The 20,337-nt window shown below is 35.9% G+C and overlaps 1 protein-coding gene across 1 annotated transcript; it reads right to left on the minus strand.

Moving 5' to 3' along the window:
- Positions 1-11,153: 11,153 nt before the first annotated feature.
- Positions 11,154-14,490, minus strand: LOC104241716 (16 kDa phloem protein 1-like). Its single transcript, XM_009796653.2, has 5 exons — positions 14,273-14,490; positions 13,543-13,611; positions 12,317-12,455; positions 12,052-12,187; positions 11,154-11,324 (listed from the first exon to the last, which is right to left on the minus strand). The coding sequence occupies exons 1-5, from the start codon at positions 14,343-14,345 to the stop codon at positions 11,277-11,279; spliced, it is 465 nt and encodes a 154-aa protein (XP_009794955.1). The 5' UTR covers positions 14,346-14,490; the 3' UTR covers positions 11,154-11,276.
- Between the last annotated feature and the right edge of the window lie 5,847 nt (positions 14,491-20,337).

Raw genomic sequence — 20,337 nt, forward strand, 5'->3', positions numbered from 1 at the left:
TATTTACTATCTATGTTATGCTTGGGAAAGCCGTGTTTAGATTAGAGAAGAATTGAAGAGAGCATGATCTTAACCCTTAGGGGGCGGATTTGTGGTTAGGATAGGAATATACCTAGTCATTGTGCTTAATTAAATATCGTAATCTTAACGCGTTCTAATAGATTAATTTCATAGGAATATAGGCGTTAATCTATTGAGAATAGGCGAGTAGTACTTCGGGAGAATGCTATGAGAGCATTTATCGATTAATTAGCAACCATGAGTGAATTATATGAAAGGGAGAGTTAATTAGAACACAATACGAATGGTGAATCGATCACAACCCTGGAATACTTGTCTCTACTGAATACACAATAATCAACTCGTTACTTGATAATTTAGTTATTATTTAGAATCGTAGTATAATATAATCATATTATTGGACTTTGATTTTAGCTGGATTGAATAATAATTTTAGTGAGTAGTTTATACAAGTCTCTGGGGGTTCGACACTCAACTTATCATTATATTACTTATCGACCACGTATATTGAGTGTAATTTCCTGCGGCCTATTCAACCATGTATCGGTCATTAAACAATTATTATTTCGCACAGTCCCACAAATAAAATGTCGGTCAATTATAGCCCGTTTGGCCAAGCTTCAAAGATCAGCTTATTTTGAGAAGTGCTTTTTTTTCAAAAGTGCTTTTCTCAAAAGTGCTTTTGGTGAGAAGCAGTTTGTGTTTGGCTAATTAGTTGGAAAAACACTTCTGAGCAGCAATTAGTGTTTGACCAAACTTCAAAAAACTGCTTCTAAGTGTATTTTTCTCAAAAGTGCTTCTCAAAAAAATGCTTTTGAAGAGAAGCTATTTTTTTCTGCTTCTCCAAAACTGGTTCTGCTTCTCCTCAAAATCACTTTTTTTCCTTCCAGAAGTTTGACCAAACACCTCAATTTAAGGCCAAAAATGCTTTTGGCAAAAAAAAGCACTTTTGGCCAAAAATAAGTTTGGCCAAACAGGCTATTAGTCTTGTTTGAAACATGCTACTATATCTTAGTAGTCAAACCATATTCTAATTTTTAATTGTTTGATGAAGCTCATTCCTAACTTGTGCCTGGTAAAAGTATTAGCATTAATTAATGATTTGATTAACATATTAGTGCATGTCATACAAATTAAATGGACTGACTAGACTCTCACTAATTACCAAATATTATATACAGTAAAGAGTGAAAAAATGACTAAGCATAGGCATTGTAAAAATAATAGCCGAAAAAATATATAAAATTTGCATATTTTTTTTGTATATATATTCATTATGTATGTTATATACAAAAATAATACTAATTTTATATACTTTTTTGGCTACCAAATATAAATAATTTCTGGCGCGAGCTAAAAGTGATAATACCCAGTAAAGAATTGGAGCTTAATGGCTAAGATTCTTAATTTATGCGTCCAAGTGTACGTAATATGTTGAATTATTTTGACTCGCAAAACCAAAAGATGGACAACTCATCATGATTTGATAAGAATATCTTGCTGCTGTAAGCCATTATCTTCAGATAAATAAATAAAAATATACTATATCACGTAAAGCAAATTGATTATTTTGACTATGTTACCAGAAAATTTCTTATATAAACTGGATATATAGCATCCATGTCCTTAAACAGCTATATATTCTGTTTAGGTAAAGCATATATCCAAAAATCAATGAAAATGTCTATTGTAAAAATCTTTCTTTGTCTATTTATAATTCTGATTATAGCACGACGCACAGAAGCTCCGACTCAAGAGAAGAAAAGAAGCCCAGCCGAACATTTTCGAGTTTCTCTCGAGAGCAAGATAGCAATTATTTGGGTATATTATGAAGATCATAACAGCAAAGAAAGAACATACAAATTCATGAGTATTAAGCCTGGAGGACCTGATCCTCAACACTACTAATCCAAGAATTCCGAGTTATTTCTTCATATATTTCGTCAACTGTTATTTTATGGAACGGCTAAACATGTACATTTTTCCATACTTTTTCCGGTGCCGGAAAAACCTCCGGCGTCCATACTTAAGAAGATATGTAGTGTTTTCATACTTTCCCTCCAATATCCCTGCATGACTTGAACCCAGAACCTAACGGTCGTGGGCGAAGGTGCTTACCTAGCAAGCCTCATTTGTCCATATTTCAAATTTGGCTTAAAAACTTCCCCTAAAAAAACAATGAATGAATCTACAAATTATGTAGTAGATACTATTTTATCTGATGTTACTTTGGGAAAGATGTTATTTTTCGACTTCTCAACAATAATTTCGAGTTCTATTAAAAACATTTTTTTTCCCTTTTTGGTCAAGGACTTTATGTAAGTAAGTCCACAATAACACTCTATCTAGCTAGTACCTCTTTGTCACGAATCACGATAAGTGCTAGCAAATACGAATTAATATACTATATAATTTTAATTTTTTTTAATTTTATATATTTAATCGAATAAAAGATACGTATTTACTCCATATAAGTGTGATGACGTCTGTTGGCCTGAAGGTACATCCACCATTCTATTTTATAGAGGAAAAAAGAGAGAATGGAAATAATTAATGAATACCTGTTGCAGTAGTGCTCTTACGTTCTTGACCTCTATATTGAATCAAAACATATGGATCTATTCCACCACCTACACCGTATACGGTCACGATCCGAATTTTCCACCATCGGAAGTCGTGATGGCGCCTACTAATGAGAGCTAGTCAAGCCAATCCTTAACTACTTACTTCATTATCAAATTACTTCTTTTTAACACTTATAAAGAGATAACATGAAAACAACAGAACTTTAAATAATTAAGCGAAAGGTAACAATTAAACATCTGAATTCTACGTCTATTACAATTACTTAAGTCTCAACCTCCCAAAATCTGGTGTCATAGTGTCACAGACGGTCTAAAATTTTCTACATGCAAAGTCTAAAGAAATAATAATACACTATTCCGGAATATAAGGGAAATGAAACAGGAATAGTAGGTAGAAGAAGACGCCAAGGCCTGCGGACGCCTGCAGGACTACCTCGGGTCGCCTGATGAGCAAGAATCAGCAATCCCACCGCGGTCCGAAGTCTACAACCCTGGGGTTTACACAAAAGAGTGTAGAGTGTAGTATCAGCACAACCAACCTCATGTGCTGGTAAGTGCCTAGCCTAACCTCGGCGAAGTAGTGACGAGGCTAGGACCAGACTACCAAATAAACCTGTACAATTTAACTATATACAGCAGAAAAGAAGTACGGAAAGAAACGGTCACATACAGTCAAGTATGGGAGGGGAAAACATGCTGCGGGGAAACATCAAATAGTAACAGAAAAGCAACAAATAAGTATTAGGATCACTACCGTTCAATTGAAAACAGAAAGGGAAATCATGCTACGGGGTACAACAAGTATCAACAGGAAGCCAACAATTTAGTGTAGAGAAACCGTAACATGGTTATAAATAATAAAATTAGGGAAATCAAAGACAAGTGCACGATATCACCTTTCGTGCTTTTACTCTATCTCACCAAGACAATACACGGCATCACCCTTCGTGCTTTAACACTCTCTCACCAAAACAACACACGGCATCACCCTTCGTGCTTTACGCTCTTCTTCACCCAAACAACAATCACAAGACAAATAGGGTAAGAGAATCTATAACCTCAAAGTAAAATCAAATAACAACAAGTAATGAAAGAAAAAACATAACTCGGATATCAACAAAGAATCAGAAATCAACAAATGCACGACATCACCCTTTGTGCTTTTACTCTCGTCCTCACCAAAGCAATCATATAATAAAAATGTGCACGACATCACCCTTCGTGCTTTTACTCTCTTTCTTCACAATCAATAAAATCGACACGGAATGGTACATCGTGCGACACGGCATCACCCTTCGTGCTTTACACTCTTTCCTCATAATAACAAACAATGCACGACATCACCCTTCGTGCTTTAACTTTCTTCCTCACCCAAACAATAATCACAAACAAAGGGACAAGGGAATAAACAAAATCATAATAGGAATTCCGACAAGGGAACAACAATTAAACAATTAAATCCCGACAAGGGAACAACATCAATAATATCAACATCCCGGTAAGGGAGATAACCAACAAAGCAACAATATCCCGGGAAAGGAAAAATTTAATAACACTTTCTCTTTCTTTCACTTTTATTCCACAATTCACTTCACAACTCGAGCCAATACTCTAGAGTTTTTACTTCACAACTCATTTCACAACTTGAGCCAATGCTTTAAAAGTTCAATTGTCACTTATACTTTCACAATTTCGCTATACAACTTGAGCCAATGCTCCTCAATGTTCATAGGTCACAAATCTTTCCACAAACTTTATACAACAATTAGAAATCTTCACCAAGGCATGAATAATACAACGAAATCATGAAAATTTACAATATAAGACTCACGGTCATGCTTGACACCAACGTATAGATACTCGTCACCATGCCTATACGTCGTACTCAACAAGAAGCAAATAGCAAGTAGGACATAACTCCTAATCCCTCAAGCTAAGGTTAGACCAAACACTTACCTCAAACTTCCACGGCCAACTCAAGCCTCAAACACCGTTTTTCCTTTCAAATTTGGCTCCAACTCAATCGTATCTATACACAATTGACTTAATAACATCAATAAATGCTAAACTATCCAATTCCAATGTTTAATTATAGCGTTCTAATCATTCTTCCCAAAAATCCAAAAATCAACCCTGGGCCCGCTTGGTCAAAACACGAGGTTCGATCTAAAACCTGATTACCATTCACCCACGAGCCCGAATATATAATTTATTTTTAAATCGGACCCCAAAACGAGGTCTAAATCACAATTAATAAAAAAAAACTTAATTCTACCCAAATCCCTAATTTCTACCCTTAATTACATGTTTTAGGCCTAGAAATCTAGTGGGTGTTAATGAAAAATGAAGAAAACAAGTTAAAGATTACTTACCCAAAAGGTTATGGTGAAGATAGGCTTCAAAAATCGCCTAAGAGCTTCGGAGAAGAAGGGGTTTATGAAATTTTGCAATAATCCCGTAAGGCTACTGTTCTGGATTTTAAAAATTAACTGGACGAATTTACTCTACGCGTTCGCGACACGCTCATCGCGATCGCGATGAGTCAGACCTGCTTGGACTTCACGATCGCATGAAAAGGCTCGCGTTCGCGTGCCAGTGGCCACGTTCACGATGAATAATTTGGTGAGCCCTCCCCAGCACCTTACGCGTTCGCGAGTGGAGGGACGCGTTCGCGAAGAGTCTCCCCCCTCAGCTTAGCGTTCGCATCACAACTTTCGCGTTCGCGAAGAAGAATTTGGGCACCTGGGATTTTTGCCTTACGTGTTCGCAAGAGGGACCACGCGAACGGGAAGGTTTAAATCCCTGGGCACTAACATCAGAAATCTGCAACTTTTCCACAAGTTCAAAACTTCCCGAAACACATCCAAAATACACCCGAGCCCTCTGGGATCCTAACCAAAACATACGTACTAACTCAACAACATCATACGAACTTATCTGTGCGATCAAATCGCCAAAGTAACCTTTATAACAACGAATTAAACCTCAAAATCAAAGGATTTTTCTCAAACTTCATCAACTATCAACTTTAGTAATTTAGGTCTGAATCACGTCAAATGATATCCATTTTTCATCAAATTTCACAGAAATATCTTAAATCACATATAAGACCTGTACCGGGTGCCGGAACCAAAATACGGGCTCGATACTAACATGTTCTAATCATTTTTTATTTCAAATTTCCTTAAACAATTTCAGAAAATAATTTTCTTTAAAAATTCATTTCTCGGGCTTGGGACCTCAGAATTCGATTCCGGGCATACGCCCAAGTCCCATATTTTTCTACGGATCCTCCGGGACCGTCAAATTATGGGTCCGGGTCTGTTTACCCAAAACATTGACCGAAGTCAAACTAGCTCACTTTATAACCAAATTTTATCATTTTTCACAGAATTTCATATCTAAGCTTTCCGGCTACGCGCCCGAACTGCGCACGCAAATCGAGATGACTTTAAATGAGGTTTTCAATGCTTTAGAACACAGAATTTCATTTTAAAATAAGTGATGACCCACCCACATATACCCAAAGATCTAACCCGATCGAAAGCGTGATTATTGGTGAAAGTCTGACCTGGTAGTCACATCGAATGGTGGGAAGCAAATCATTGAATTGTTCATCTGCTTGGATAAAGAAAAAGAGTTCAATCTATTTAGACAAGCTTCTAAAATCAACTTATTTTGACAAGTATTTTTTCACAAAAGTATTTTTAATAAGAAATAGTTTGTATTTTACTAATTAATTTGAAAACACTTATAAATAGAAATTTGTGTTTGACCAAACTTTTAAAAAATGCAAGTGTATTTTTCTTAAAAGTACTTTTCAAAAAAGTGTTTTTGTTTTCAAAAAAGTACTTTTCGAGAAACTATTTTTTTCTGCTTCTCCAAAACTGCTTCTATTTCTACGCAAAAATATTTTTGTTTTTGTTTTAAAAGCTTGGCCAAACACTTCAATTTTTTTTTTAAAAAAACACTTTTTTGAAGAAAAAAAATATTTTTTGGACTTGTAGAAGCTTGGTCAACCAGGATATTAATCAGCTTTGTTTAATGATTTCTCACCTGCCATATCCTAGTTCATGAGATCATTGATTATTCTAACACAATGGTCAAACTAATTGCTAAATAGCAGAATAATTCTTCGACAATGAAAACCATTATTGTATTGGAAAAAATTACAGGACGGTTTCACTTTCCTTGCCAAAATCAACAGTTTGATGAAGAACTTTTTTGTTCTCATAACAGTAATCAAATACACAAAATGACACTAATCACAGCGCTTTAAAATTTAAATGAATCACAGACTAGGCGATTTAAAAAAGAAGTATATCCCACCGGAGAATTTAAGGTTGGGGGCAGCAGCATGACAAAATAGATGTAGGACATCCATGCATGCGCTATTAGTGTTAGGATCGAATTAATAAGGTGACTTGAGAAAGACTTAATGATTTAGGTCTTGCAAGTGTATATTTTCCTTTGCCTCATATTAGTAATATATAAGTGAGGTCATTGGGATGATATAAGCAAGTAAAATCGGTACACAATATGCTCCATAAAGTGATTGATGCACTGTTACGTGTGTAGTGCAACAGTATAGCAGTTTTAACAGTTGTAAGGAGTTGACTTGTATTGTGACCGGAGGACTGATAGCCATCTGTTTCATCTGCCGTTTCTTTGACTGATATTATTGGAACGTGTGCCAGACATGTGGCTTGTTTTTCTGAGCACTTTGAGGTTGTGTATTGGGTTCTCTATCTGTTTCTCATATGAAGTTTGTTAAATCATCAAAATACAAAAGCACATAACTTATCAATTTCTACCTTTTTGATGATGACAAACTTAGAATTGAAGTTTCCCCTAAGAACCAGATCTCCATACAATTCACCCTGCAGATTAGTTATATTCCCCCTGATAACATGTTTCCTTTCTCTTTCTTCCCCCTTTTGGCATCATAAAAAGAATATATGCAAGTAAATGCAAAAAGAAGTCCGGCAAAGTTTACTTGTGCCACTTATGTGCACACAACATAGCTAAAAACAGAGCACAAGAGCATAACATGCGTAGCAAAAGACTGAGATGTTCATTGATTAATTGGAGAAGAAAAACATAGGCAGTAGTACCATTGTTAAAAAATATCCACACCAAAAACAAGCTTAAAGTACCACAATTAAAAAAAATAACAAACCAAAAAGGGACACTAGGACTAAGATAAACACGGTTAAACTGAACACTGACAAGGGGACTGTTTAAGGGGCATTGGAAGAGGAGGGAAGGATAAAGAGGCAAGGGCTTTGAGAAGAATATCCACTCGAGAATTTGTAGACCACTGCTCATTTATCAGCTGCTCTGTCAGGTTCTCAACCTGTTTCCTCAGGTCTATATTTTCAGTCGTCAAACGGGTAACCTCTGCACCCTGTGCACTGCTAGAACCAGGTTCCTCCTTGGCTTGACTGAGATGTCCCTTGAGAATGACATTCCTAGCCTTCAGCCTCCTTATTTCCTAGTTAGCAGCAGCCTGGGCATCGATTAGCTGAGAAATCTTAGAATTGCTGCCAACTCCCCCTTCTTGTCTATACACTACTCATCCAAGGTAGTCATTGAGAATGTTTGCTTTCGAGTTCCCACCGCTGCTCTTTCCAAAGAGACTTTGAAATATTCAAACATTCTAGTGAGCAAGAATCCATAAGGCAAACCATAGTTCCCGTCCTTGAAGTCTGCCACCTTTTCATATGTTCAATCTAGACTTGTTAAATGGGTCGACCCGACCCAGACCCGAACCCGTTAACTCTTGGACCGTGGGTCCTTAACCGAGTCGGGCCGGTTCACTTTCTTATAGGGGCTGGTCCGAATTTGACCCGTTAATTAAAATATGTTGACCCGACCCGGACCCGTAACCCCTTAACTCGGGACCTAATGGGCCGAATCCAATTTAATTAAAAAAGTTTAAAACTAAAAAAATGATAAAAATTTCAAACTTTATACATATATACGAACTTGAAATCTCATATATGTTATAATGAGATGTATTGGGGTGACACACATGCTAGGTGACGGGAGTGTGGGCGTGTACTAGGATAATAATGATTCAAGTTGACTATTAGAATATGACTGAGCTTGTTTTACTGTTATATCTTGTTACACCCACGTTCTCCCTACTTGTTGGTTATCCAAGCTATGAATCATGTTAGAAGATATGTTTAGACTATGTTGCTATTTGGTTGAGACATAATGGGACTATTTTTGTTGCTTTGAGTTATCTGATTTAACTGTAATTATACACTTAGTCATGATTCATTATTTGCATATCATATCTCAGTCTCTGTTTATCATTTATTATTACATCTTATGCTATCATTGCTTGTCCATATGTGGGTTGTTGGGCTGAGTGGTACAAGATTGTGAGCCCTTGAGACTTGAGAGATTGATGACTGAGGTGGGCGTGAGATCCGTGTTGTGAGTATTATTGTAGATCGGGTTGCATGTCTCAGCATGCCTTATTGGTTTTATTATTATTATTATGGATCGGGATGCACAATGCAGTAGGCCTTATAGGCTTTATATTAGTGCTTGGGCAGTATCTACCCCTCCGGAGTCTGATATACCAACAGTGAGCGCATGCACGATGTATATATTTATGTGCTTTGGTGAGGGGATTATGAGCCAGGCACCCGTATAATGCTGAGTGGTTGTGTGTGTATGGGTGGGTGATGAAGTGGGCATTTGAGACATACATCTTGAGTATGTTTGAGGGTGAGAGTACCTGGGAATATCACCGTGAAATCATTCATTTGACATGCATACTTGGCATGTAGGTATAGAAATGCATTTTTCTCATGCCATATCGTATTGTGACATTCATGATTTGACATGTACATAGTTTTATTGCTATACCTTAAAAGCATGTCTATTTTTTCATAATTGTGAACGAGTTGAGCATAATTTCTTTTGAGTTATTACTTGTATTGATTTGGTTATATTGTTACGAGTTGTTCTTGGCTATTGGTGTTGGACTCTGACCATTTTTCGAGCTCTTCACTGCTTTCAACCTAAGGTTAGGTTTGTTACTTATTGAGATGAAGTCAGTTATACACATACTACACTTTTGCACATTGTGTGCAGATTTTGGAGTTGATATTGTTGTGTATGGCTGGAGGTGGCACTGAAGATGTACGTTCGTTCCAGTTATATCTGTCTCTTGTTCTTGGTGGCTTTAGATTTATAAATTTGTTTATGTATATTTCGAACAGATGATGGTGTAGACAATAAATTGCGTCAAGAAAATAAAATCAAAACCGAAAAATATTGCAACAATCGTAGTATTTAATTTCAAATAATATGAGTGTACAATCTCTATGATTCCTTTGATTATACTTTTCTAATATAAATTCAAGGGCCTTTGAGCTTGATCTTGAATTTGAATTTGATTTATCCGTCGCGAACACTTTGATTGTTGCCACGAATTGTATCACGAACAAGTAGCCTTGATCTTGAACACCTTGTATTTAATTTGATTTCGTTCTTGATCTTGAATACTTGAACTGTTCTTCGTTCTTGAGCTTAAACATGATTTCTTGAACTTGAACTTGATTGCTTGAAGATTGAAACTTGTAGAGAAATTGCGGTGTTTGATCCACGAGCTCTCTCTTACTTCTTGTTATAACTTCTCGTTTCTTTTCTGAGTTATGAAGACCCCTATTTATAGTTGTGAAAGAGGGGAGTTGCGATAAGAATAAAATCTTTCCGACTAATCAAATTAAAGTGTGACATGACCGCATTTGGTTGGCCAGAACATGTCACTTGCACACGTGGCACAATTTCATTAGCCTTTTAATGTGACTTGGCATGCCTTGTCATGTTGACACGTGACATGATACTATTGGCTCTTCCGTTTGACTTGGCGTGCCACGTCATTTGACACGTGGGCATCCATTTGGGCCTCTAGGAAGATGAAATCTTGGGCCTAATGAATTGGGCTCATCACTTTAGCCCAATTAAGTGGACTAGCCCAATGGATTAAGATTTATTTATTTAATCCATATATATTCGACTTATATAATTAATTTATTTATATATTAACCCATAATATTTATTTGGACCAATATAATATTTAATTTAAGATTAAATCCAAATTTCTTATGGATTTAAATCAATTAAAATTTTCATTGCCTAAAGATGGATTTATTTCATACTAGCTTTGTAAACTCTAAGTATTAAAAACTCATGATTTGTACTACTAATCTTTGAAATTTTTTATCGAAAGCTCAGTTATTTTATTTATTGCTTCCTGTTGTCCTATTTGAGTTTTGTTGTCTATTATTTAGCTTACCTAGCAGAATGTGTTAGGTGTCATCACGACTGGCTGAATTTTTGGATCGTAACAAATTGGTATCTGAGCTCTAGATTCCTAGGTTCTCTCGTGGAGTATTCATTTGGTTTAGTTACTTTTTCATTATTATATTCTTCTCCAACACTTACATATGGTGCATTATATTTATAAGGAGTTTTTCTTACGTTTTAAGATACTTCAATTGCTTTGTTAAGTACAACAAACAATCTCTTTAACATAACATATATATAAGAAGAATATTGCGAGAATGTTCATCTTTACTCTACTCACGGGCCACAGCAGTGTACAAAATCTGGCAAATACATATAGGAACTATAGCTAGTCAGCAGTCATGCACTCTCCTTCCATCCACCATATTCTTCTTCTGCAGCTGCCTTCTGTCAAATTATTTCACATATCACGAGCTATTAATTTTTATTCCATCGCGAGGAAAAAAAAAAAAGGAAGCATCATTTAACATTTTCGATGAGCATCTAAGAAAGACAATCTGCATTGCGATGTGCTGGTTATCTATATTATTCAGACTCTTCAAAAATGTCATCGTGTACATTTTGGATCCTCTAGAATTAATGCATTTATGGAGGATCCGACACATATATGATAATATTTTTGGAGAATCTAAGCAACATAGCTGCTTTGTAGCCTTCTAAATTATGTCAAATATATAGCCAAAACGGACCAAGTTATACTTGATTGTGTCTCAGCAAGGTAAGAATGAAATGTATCCTACAAATTAATCCTTTCCGTGCAGTCCGAATTTCTTCCATTTCATTTTGTCCGTATCCCACTTTTTTTTGTTTTTTTGTCCATATTTTTTTTGTTCTTTTTTTAAAAAAAGTTCAAAAATGTGTTTGTCCATGAAATTTTGCAGGAATTTTTTTTTCTCCGCTCACAAAACTACAATTTTTTTTCAAGCAAAATGCATGTCTAAACATAATTTTAAATTCCAAATACTATTTTTCAACTTAACTCCAAATACAACTCTTTTTTCAAAAATTATGTAGTAATTTTATGTCCAAATGCTTACTTAATTTTTTCGGGAAAATTTACAAAAATTTATAAGATCTGTAAAGTTTGGCTAATACTGAGGGTTCAAAAGAATACCTTAGGGGTGAAAGTGAGGCCAACTTGAATTTCCCCACAGTAAGATTGATCACTGCCCACCACACTATATTTGCGAGGATGAATTTCAGCTCTTCCATTCTCCAATCCCAATTCAATCAATTCCTTCAAATAAATACTACAAGTCCACAATTGATTGAATGTAAACAATATAGTATTATTGACAATCTGGTTAAATTGACTTACAACAACATATATTGATATTCGTATCAAGTCTGATATGTTAACATAAACAAAAATTACTTACGTCGCTTCGCCAAGAGAGTCATCTGAGGAAAAGGAATCATGATCCATGAGCTTAAGTATAAGCTTGTATTGCTTATCTGCAGAGGGATACTCTACCCTGAAAGTAAACCTCTCATTCCATTCTGGTTTACTGCCTTGACCTGCATTGTCAGTGAGCAAGAGTTTGAGAAATTTGTAATTAAAGCAGATTTATTTAATTCCCTTTAAACAATGTAGCTACGCCGCCCATTCAAACATGTATTGACCAGTTTTTTGACTCAGGGAAAACAGAAGATGGATAACTCATGACATCACATAAGACCTTGCTGCTGTAAGACATTATGGTCAGATACATTAAAAAAAAGTATGGGGCTGAAAGTTGGCGAATCAAGAAATTTATGTTCAGAAGATGAAAGTAGCAGAAATGAGGATATTGAGATGGATGTGTAGGCATACCAGGAAAGATAAGATTATGAATGAAGTCAGGGACAAGGTGGGAGTAGCACCTGTGGAGGGGAAGTTGCAGGAAGCGAGGTTGAGATGGTTCTGACAAGTAAAGAGGAGAGACATAGATACCCTGGTTAGGAGGTATGAGAGGTTGACCATGGCGGGTCTGCGGAAGGGTAGAGGTAGGCCGAAGAAATATTGGGGAAAGGTGATTAGACATGACATAACATTGCTTCAACTTAACGAAGACACGACCCTCAATAGGAAGGTATGGAAGTCAAGAATAAAGGTTGAAGGTTGATAGGTAGTTGCGAGTTTCTCCTAGTCTTACCGGTAGTAGTAGTACTATTCCGATATTTTCTTATTCTTAGAGCTTTAGTATATGTCGTTTGCTTCTTATCTTATTATCTTGTTGTTGCTACTGTTTGTTGCTGCCTTCTTATTGTACTTTGAGCCGAGGGTCTATCGAAAACTGCCTCTCTACCTTCATAAGATAGAGATAAAATCTACGTACACATTACCCTTCCAAGACCCCACTTGTAGAATTACATTGAATTTTATTGTTGTTGTACATAAAAAATATTACATAAAACAAATTGATTAATACTTCGTATACTCATCCAATAAGCAGGAGCCATAGTTCAATAATTAGCTAAGCATTTGAAAAGCATTTTTGCACAACAATTTGGTCAAGAAAGAATAGAAGATATATAAATGTGATGACATCTGTTGGCCTAAAAGTGTATCCACCATTCTATTTTATAGGGGAAAAAAGAGAGAATGGAAATAATTAATGAATACCTGTTGCAGTAGTGCTCTTGCGTTCTTGACCTCTATATTGAATCAAAACATACGGATCTATTCCACCACCTACACCATATACAGCAACACCACATTAATGTGCACTAGTATTATACAAGTAAACAGCAAAAAACTATAACAATAGAGTGCGCAATATATCGGAATAAAAAGACCAAACTGAAAAAAAAAAAAAAAATTGTAATGGACTATAAAACTGATCTCCCAACAACAATAACTCTAGTATATTCTCACAAATAGGTCTGAGGAGGATAGTGTGCAGGGCCGAAACTAAAAAATTACATTATGTATATAGGTAAAATATTAGGTTATAGAAGTATATAACATATATTGAACTCCCTTTATCGGGGAATTTTTTTTCTTTTAAATTGAAAATTTCTAGCTTCGCCACTGATAATGTATATGCCGACCTTACCCCTGTCTTATAGAATTCGAGAGCTTGTTAAGATGGTTTGAAAAAGAAAAACAATAGTGAAGAAGGCGCGTTGAAAATAATGAAAGACAAGAACATTAACAACAACAATGCAATAAGATAAACGAAGCAAAGAAAACAATAGGTAATAACAGAAATCGAAAAATAAGATAATACAAACGGAAAGTATATGTGAAGCTAAAGGTTGAACGGATATGTCATACAAAGCTAAACAAGAAAGGGAAGAGAACTAAATACAAATTAAGGAACAGAGAAGATACAAGAGAAGTTAATTAATACCCAAGAATTCGTTGTTTTTGAGACCGCGAGCGTTGACAAGATTGACCTCCATTGTTCCAAAGATGGTCGACATCTCTCACTTGTCCAGAAAGAGAATATGATTCAAAGAAACACTAAAGTTAGCATTCAAAATTGATATGGGGATGTATGGGTTGAGAATTCAAAGAGATTCTAGTCTAGTCTTTAGACAGTGGACAATGAGGTGGGAATTTAACTACTCCTTTGTAAGTTGCCAGCTTGTCAAATCACATCATGGATTCCAACTCTAGTCTTTGTATTTTCTAAGCAGGGGTCTGATTAATTCAACTTTGGCGTAGCGTAAGACCCATTAAAAAAGGAGTATTTTTTATCCGAATGTAATCTGTTAAGTCCTAATTAATCCGAATTCGAGTGCATAATGCTTAGGAGAGCGTTCCTAATCAGAATTATTTTTATACTCAAAGCTCTAACCCGATCTTGATTATTGGTGAAAGTCTGACCTGGTTGGCAAATGGACTGGTGGGTAAACAAATCATTATGTCGCTTTCAGAAAGCTTAGTACGTTTCAAAATTAAAATTGAACTATTCATCTGCTTCGTTGGTCAAAGAAACAGAGTTCACACTTAATTAGCTTTGTTTAATGACTTCTCAACTACCATAGCCTAGTTGATGAGGTCATTTGTTAGATATGGATTTTAATAATAGACAATAACTTAATTCTACTTGCAGAAAACCAATTCCAAGAAAGGATGTCATGAGAATGGGTTGGATTCTAGCAGAAGATCTGAAAGCAAAAATCAAGAAGGCAAACATGCAAGTCAAGATCCAAAGGCAATATATATATATATATATATATATATATATATATATATATATATATATATATATATATATATATATGTATGTATGTATATGGGATATATTTTACTTTTGTTTCATGGATTTAGGATCTAAAATGTGTTGATTTATGTTAATTTGATGTGTAGGAATGATTCGGGAGCGATATGTGCGAAATTAGAGCCAAAACGGACGAAAACAGGGAAAGGGCATATTTTAGGGAAATGCGATACCCAGTTTCAAACTTGCCCTTGCGGTTCTATGCAAATAGGTGCCCTAATGCACCTTAATATCGTTAGGTGGCGACTCTTCTCTTTTAATACCCATTTAAAAGAGTTGTCAACGTCGAAGCCCTCTTCCGCGAAGGAAAAAGGGGATATACTTAGGCTCTTACTATAACGAATTTTGCTTGTGTGGATTATTGGATTGATTGTTCGACTTCTTTCATGTACCTCCCTTTCCCGTTCCTTTATTTGCTCAAAATTGCTATATCGTGAATCTCCCTTCCTTGTCTCCTTTATTCGCTTCATTTAATTATGTTTTGAATTTTTTGTGAACTATGCTAACCTATTTCCTTTGTATTTTAATTTTTCTTCCCTTTCTCTTTTGCTCATTTTATCGCATTATTTAATACTGCCTTTATATGCTTTCACCATGTAAATTACTTGGCCATAAGTTATCACTTTGGCATAAGCATATTTTCAACTCATGTTCCACTCGTGCCAAATATCAACATATCGGCACTTGATGAGTGTCCGCGCTCTTCCCATATATCACCCTTTAAATTCGGAAAGACGTATTTGTGGTAAAACTAGTCGATCAGTGGTGCGTTCGACGGTTCTGTGCCTTTCCCCTTCAAGTTATCCGCTTGAGGGTCCCAGTCTAGACCTCTATAGCAGCCTTACTCTGATCAATTGCGCATGCATCATGGTTAAACCTAGCCGGGTTAATATGATGTCCACATAATAACCCTTTAAGACAAGCCTTGCCAAAGTCCGCCGAGATTTCCATTATCCCAATGGACACAATCACCTTATGTGCATTATTTGGAGAAAGATATGTTAATATGCTGACTGTTGTCTTAAATTTTTAAATTTAAGAGTGATAGGGTTAAATCAACCTTATCTCTTTTTCCATCCCCATAAAGGCTTATTTGAACATTATTATGTGTATCTATATTCTCTCTCATATATCTCTATTTATTTGTTTGCTATTTAGTTCAAAGTACTCAGGACCTACTCTTTCAAAATCACTCCATGATTACTACGATCAATTCTAGGATATTTCTTAGACTTCTATTCCTAGGCTAAAACTACGCAAAATCTCGAGCCTGAACAAGCTATTTTCCTTTTCCGTGGGCATAATCTCTTATTTTGTCCATTGATCACATAATTGATCTATCATTATCATCAGTCATAGTTAATTGCGTAGTTTCTTCTCAAACGATATTTCGTCTCAACTTTTCTCATGTGGACATAGCGTTTTCAAAATAAGATGTTTTACCCTTCAATTACCGCTACTCCCTAAGTCCCTATTCAACTCAGTCCAGATTATGCTTAGGGCTATAATTTCTCGAAATTTATTTCATATCCCAACTTATGAAATACTCGAGCCGTATAAAATCTTTTTAAGTTTAGTTCTTCTAACTTTTTTTTCAAATTGGCATACTATTCTATTTCAAAAGATAGGATACTTCTCTTATTCATACAATTAATCTCTGCTTTATCAGAGTAATTCAACTCTCTTCTAGTCAAATGTAACTTAATCTAGTTCAGACATTATGGTCTTGTTTCTTGAACATCTTGCAGCTTTTTTTTATACATCCAAGACATAACATCTGAAGTCCAAGTAGGTCAGAATGTTACGTTTGCTTTTGACATTTCGTTTGCTAAACTCCAAAATATTCGCATAAGTCCCACATCAATAAGTCCCATATCATTGAGATTAATCTCTGCACATTGATGAATTATAGACCTTATCGAGAACTGCGATCTCACTGGTCAATACCATTAAAGCAATATGTACTACTCTACCAATCTCCACCCACCCACCCGTGATACTCTTCTAAAATTCTTATGTCTAAGCTTGAACTTGTATTCACACTCTGTCCTTTTGGAGCATTAACCAGAACTTCAATAAGGGACTATCCGATCATATAAATCTTGTAATCAAGCGATTCTATAAGTTACAAATATGAACTATGTTGTGACCCGATTTTCTATATAAGAGGGAATACGTAGGCAACCCATCATTCGGTTCAGTCTCATTATAACAAAAATTCTATTTCCCTCCAAACACGAAACTGGGGCAAAATTTTGAGTTTCCTCAAAATTTGGGATTGTGTCATCAGAGTCTTCGAGAAGGAATGATAGGTACAACAACGTCAAGAATTTCTCAATGTACATACACTACAAAGCACGAAGATCACCACCTGCATAGGGTTATACACCGCAAATCACAAAAGTTTACGTCTTCATAAGGCTAAGAATTGCTTTCTCTTATTTACACAAGGCTAACCACTGCCTTTCTCTACTTGTGCAAGGCTAAACAATGTCTTCTCATCATTTGCATGAGGCTAAGCTCTGCCTTTGTTCTTACATAAGGCTAAGAATTGCCTTCCTCCACTCGCATAAGGCTAAACTCGGCCTCCATCACTTGCATAAGGCTAAATATTGCCTCACATCATTTGCATGACTGAAAGATTGTCTCATACTATATTTGCATGGCTGGAAGATCGCCCCATACTGCATTGCATGGCTGAAAGATCGCCTCATACTACATTGCATGGCTGAAAGACCGCCCCATACTGCATTGCATGGCGGAAAGATTGCCCCATACTGCATTGCATGGCTGAAAGATTGCTGCATACTGCACTGCATGGTTGAAAGATCGCCTCATACTGTATTACATGTCTGAAAGATCGCCACATACTGTATTACATGTCTGAAAGATCGCCACATACTGTATTGCATGGCTGAAAGATCGCTTCATACTGCATCTGCATGGCTGAAAGATCACCCCATACTGCATTGCATGGATGAAAGATCACCTCATACTGCATTGCATGGCTGAAAGGTCGCCTCATACTGCATTGCAGCATACTACATCTGCATGGCTAAAAGATCGCCTCATACTGCATCTGCATGGCTGAAAGATTGCCCCATATTGTATCTGCATGGTTGAAAGATCGCCTCATACTGCATTGCATCACATTGCATTTGCATGGCTGAAAGATCGTCCCATACCGCATTGCTTGGCTGAAAGATCGCCTTATATTGCATTGCATGGCTGAAAGATCGCCACATACTGCATTGCATGGCTGAAAGATCGCCTCATACTGCATTTCACAGCTGAAAGATCGCCACATACTGTATTGCATGGTTGAAAGATCTCCACATACTACATTTCAAGGGTTGAAAGATCGCCTCAAACTGCATCTTATGGGCTGAAAGATCGCTTCATATTACATCTCATAGGCTGAAAGATTGCCAAATTATCCAAAGGCGTCGTCATCTAAAGGCATCATTTTCATGGCCTAAAGACACCATTTCATGGCCTAAGGATTCGAATTTGCACATCATTATTCAAAGGCGTCATAGTTCAGAGGCACCAACTTCATGGCCTAAGAACACCATTTCATGGCCTGAGAATTCCTTACTTTATGCTTCATGACCCAAGACATTATAGTCCAAAGACATCATTCTCATCATCTGAAGACAATTTTCATGGTCTAAAGGGAATTTGCATCATGTTTAAATATTTTTAGTAAATTACATTTATCGTATTAATGCTTACATGCAGTTGCATACTAATTACTTTTTATAGCAATACTTGAAGTTTGCAGGTACAAGACGCAAAATTTCACAACAAGTTCTTGTTATAAAACTAGGGCAATTTTCGCATCTAGTATCTCTCTATTTTCGATTCCAATAACGTCGCAACCTGACACCAGAGCAATCTTCTAAAATTAACATCACCTTCAAGTTGTAAGTGCATATATATCCTCCTCATAATATTCATTTTCACCTCTTACTTCTCTTTCCTCAATTTTTGCAACTATCTCTACCTTACTTCGAATTACATTACTTCTCAATCCTATTTTACCATACACCCTTCTATTTTTATACGATCATAATATTCAATATCATCATAATTCAATACTGGGGTAAATTTTTAGGGATTCATGTCCTTCCCTAATATAGAACTACACATGGCTTGATTCTCGTAAAGCCCGGGATATGTAGGCAACTCAGAAACCAGTGTTCGGCTATAATATTTTTCAAAACTCTTATTCCCTCTTGTTCTTACACAGCCATCTCATCAGGACAAAATTGGCTACTACGTTAATTTCTTTGTCCGACAACTCTTTCATCATTTTCGGGCAAAGAGGGGCAACTGTTGAGACCCAATTTTGTCCCACTTTTCATGTACTTTACTCCATTGTGCTTCTATTTCATTTACAAAGTCAAAATATCATTTTTACCAACATTTCAAGATTTTACCATTATTCTTATTGCTACCATTTTTTGTTATTTCACAATTAATTAATATCATTATTGTTATAGTTGTCACTTTTTAATTTAACACAAAAGTACGTTTTTTTTATTTGAGAAGCGTATTTGACATTACTATGGCAGTTTACATTTGCTAGGACACGTGACAAGGCAGGGTTATTTTATTATTTTAATTACACATTGTTCAATTTGTATTCCTTTAATTAATTTTTTTTTCCATCCCTATTGCACTAATTTTTGGAGAAAAGTAGAAGCCAAGAAATCTACAATAAAAGGAAAGGGTCCCAACGGACTAATCCTTTATTTGGAATAGAATTCCATTGTAGTCTTACCTTTTCAAAAGATATGGATATCTTTATAAACTTATATTCTTACCATCTCAATCCTTTACCCAAATTCATTCTTCTACATACCATTTTTACTATCTTCCTCAACGGTTGGATTCCCTTTCCCCTCTATTTATATTCCTTTTCCTTCATTCTTTTGAGAGGGGATCACTACTATTCGCTAGGGGATAATATTTTTAACTGAGATATATTATATTATCTGCTCTTTGGCTATCACTGTTGTAGAGAGTTTGTTTGGCCTATTCATTGCTGTTGAAGCGCTGTTCATGAATTGTTATTTGAATTTCTGGTTTTTTTACTAATCAACACTTCGCAACAGGTTAGTTTCTTCTCGACACAATTTTAATTCCCTTTATGTGGTAGTCGTGTGTAGAGTAGTCGCTTTAAA

The sequence above is a fragment of the Nicotiana sylvestris genome, chromosome 4 (genome assembly GCF_000393655.2).
Source record: "Nicotiana sylvestris chromosome 4, ASM39365v2, whole genome shotgun sequence".
NCBI lineage: Eukaryota > Viridiplantae > Streptophyta > Magnoliopsida > Solanales > Solanaceae > Nicotiana > Nicotiana sylvestris.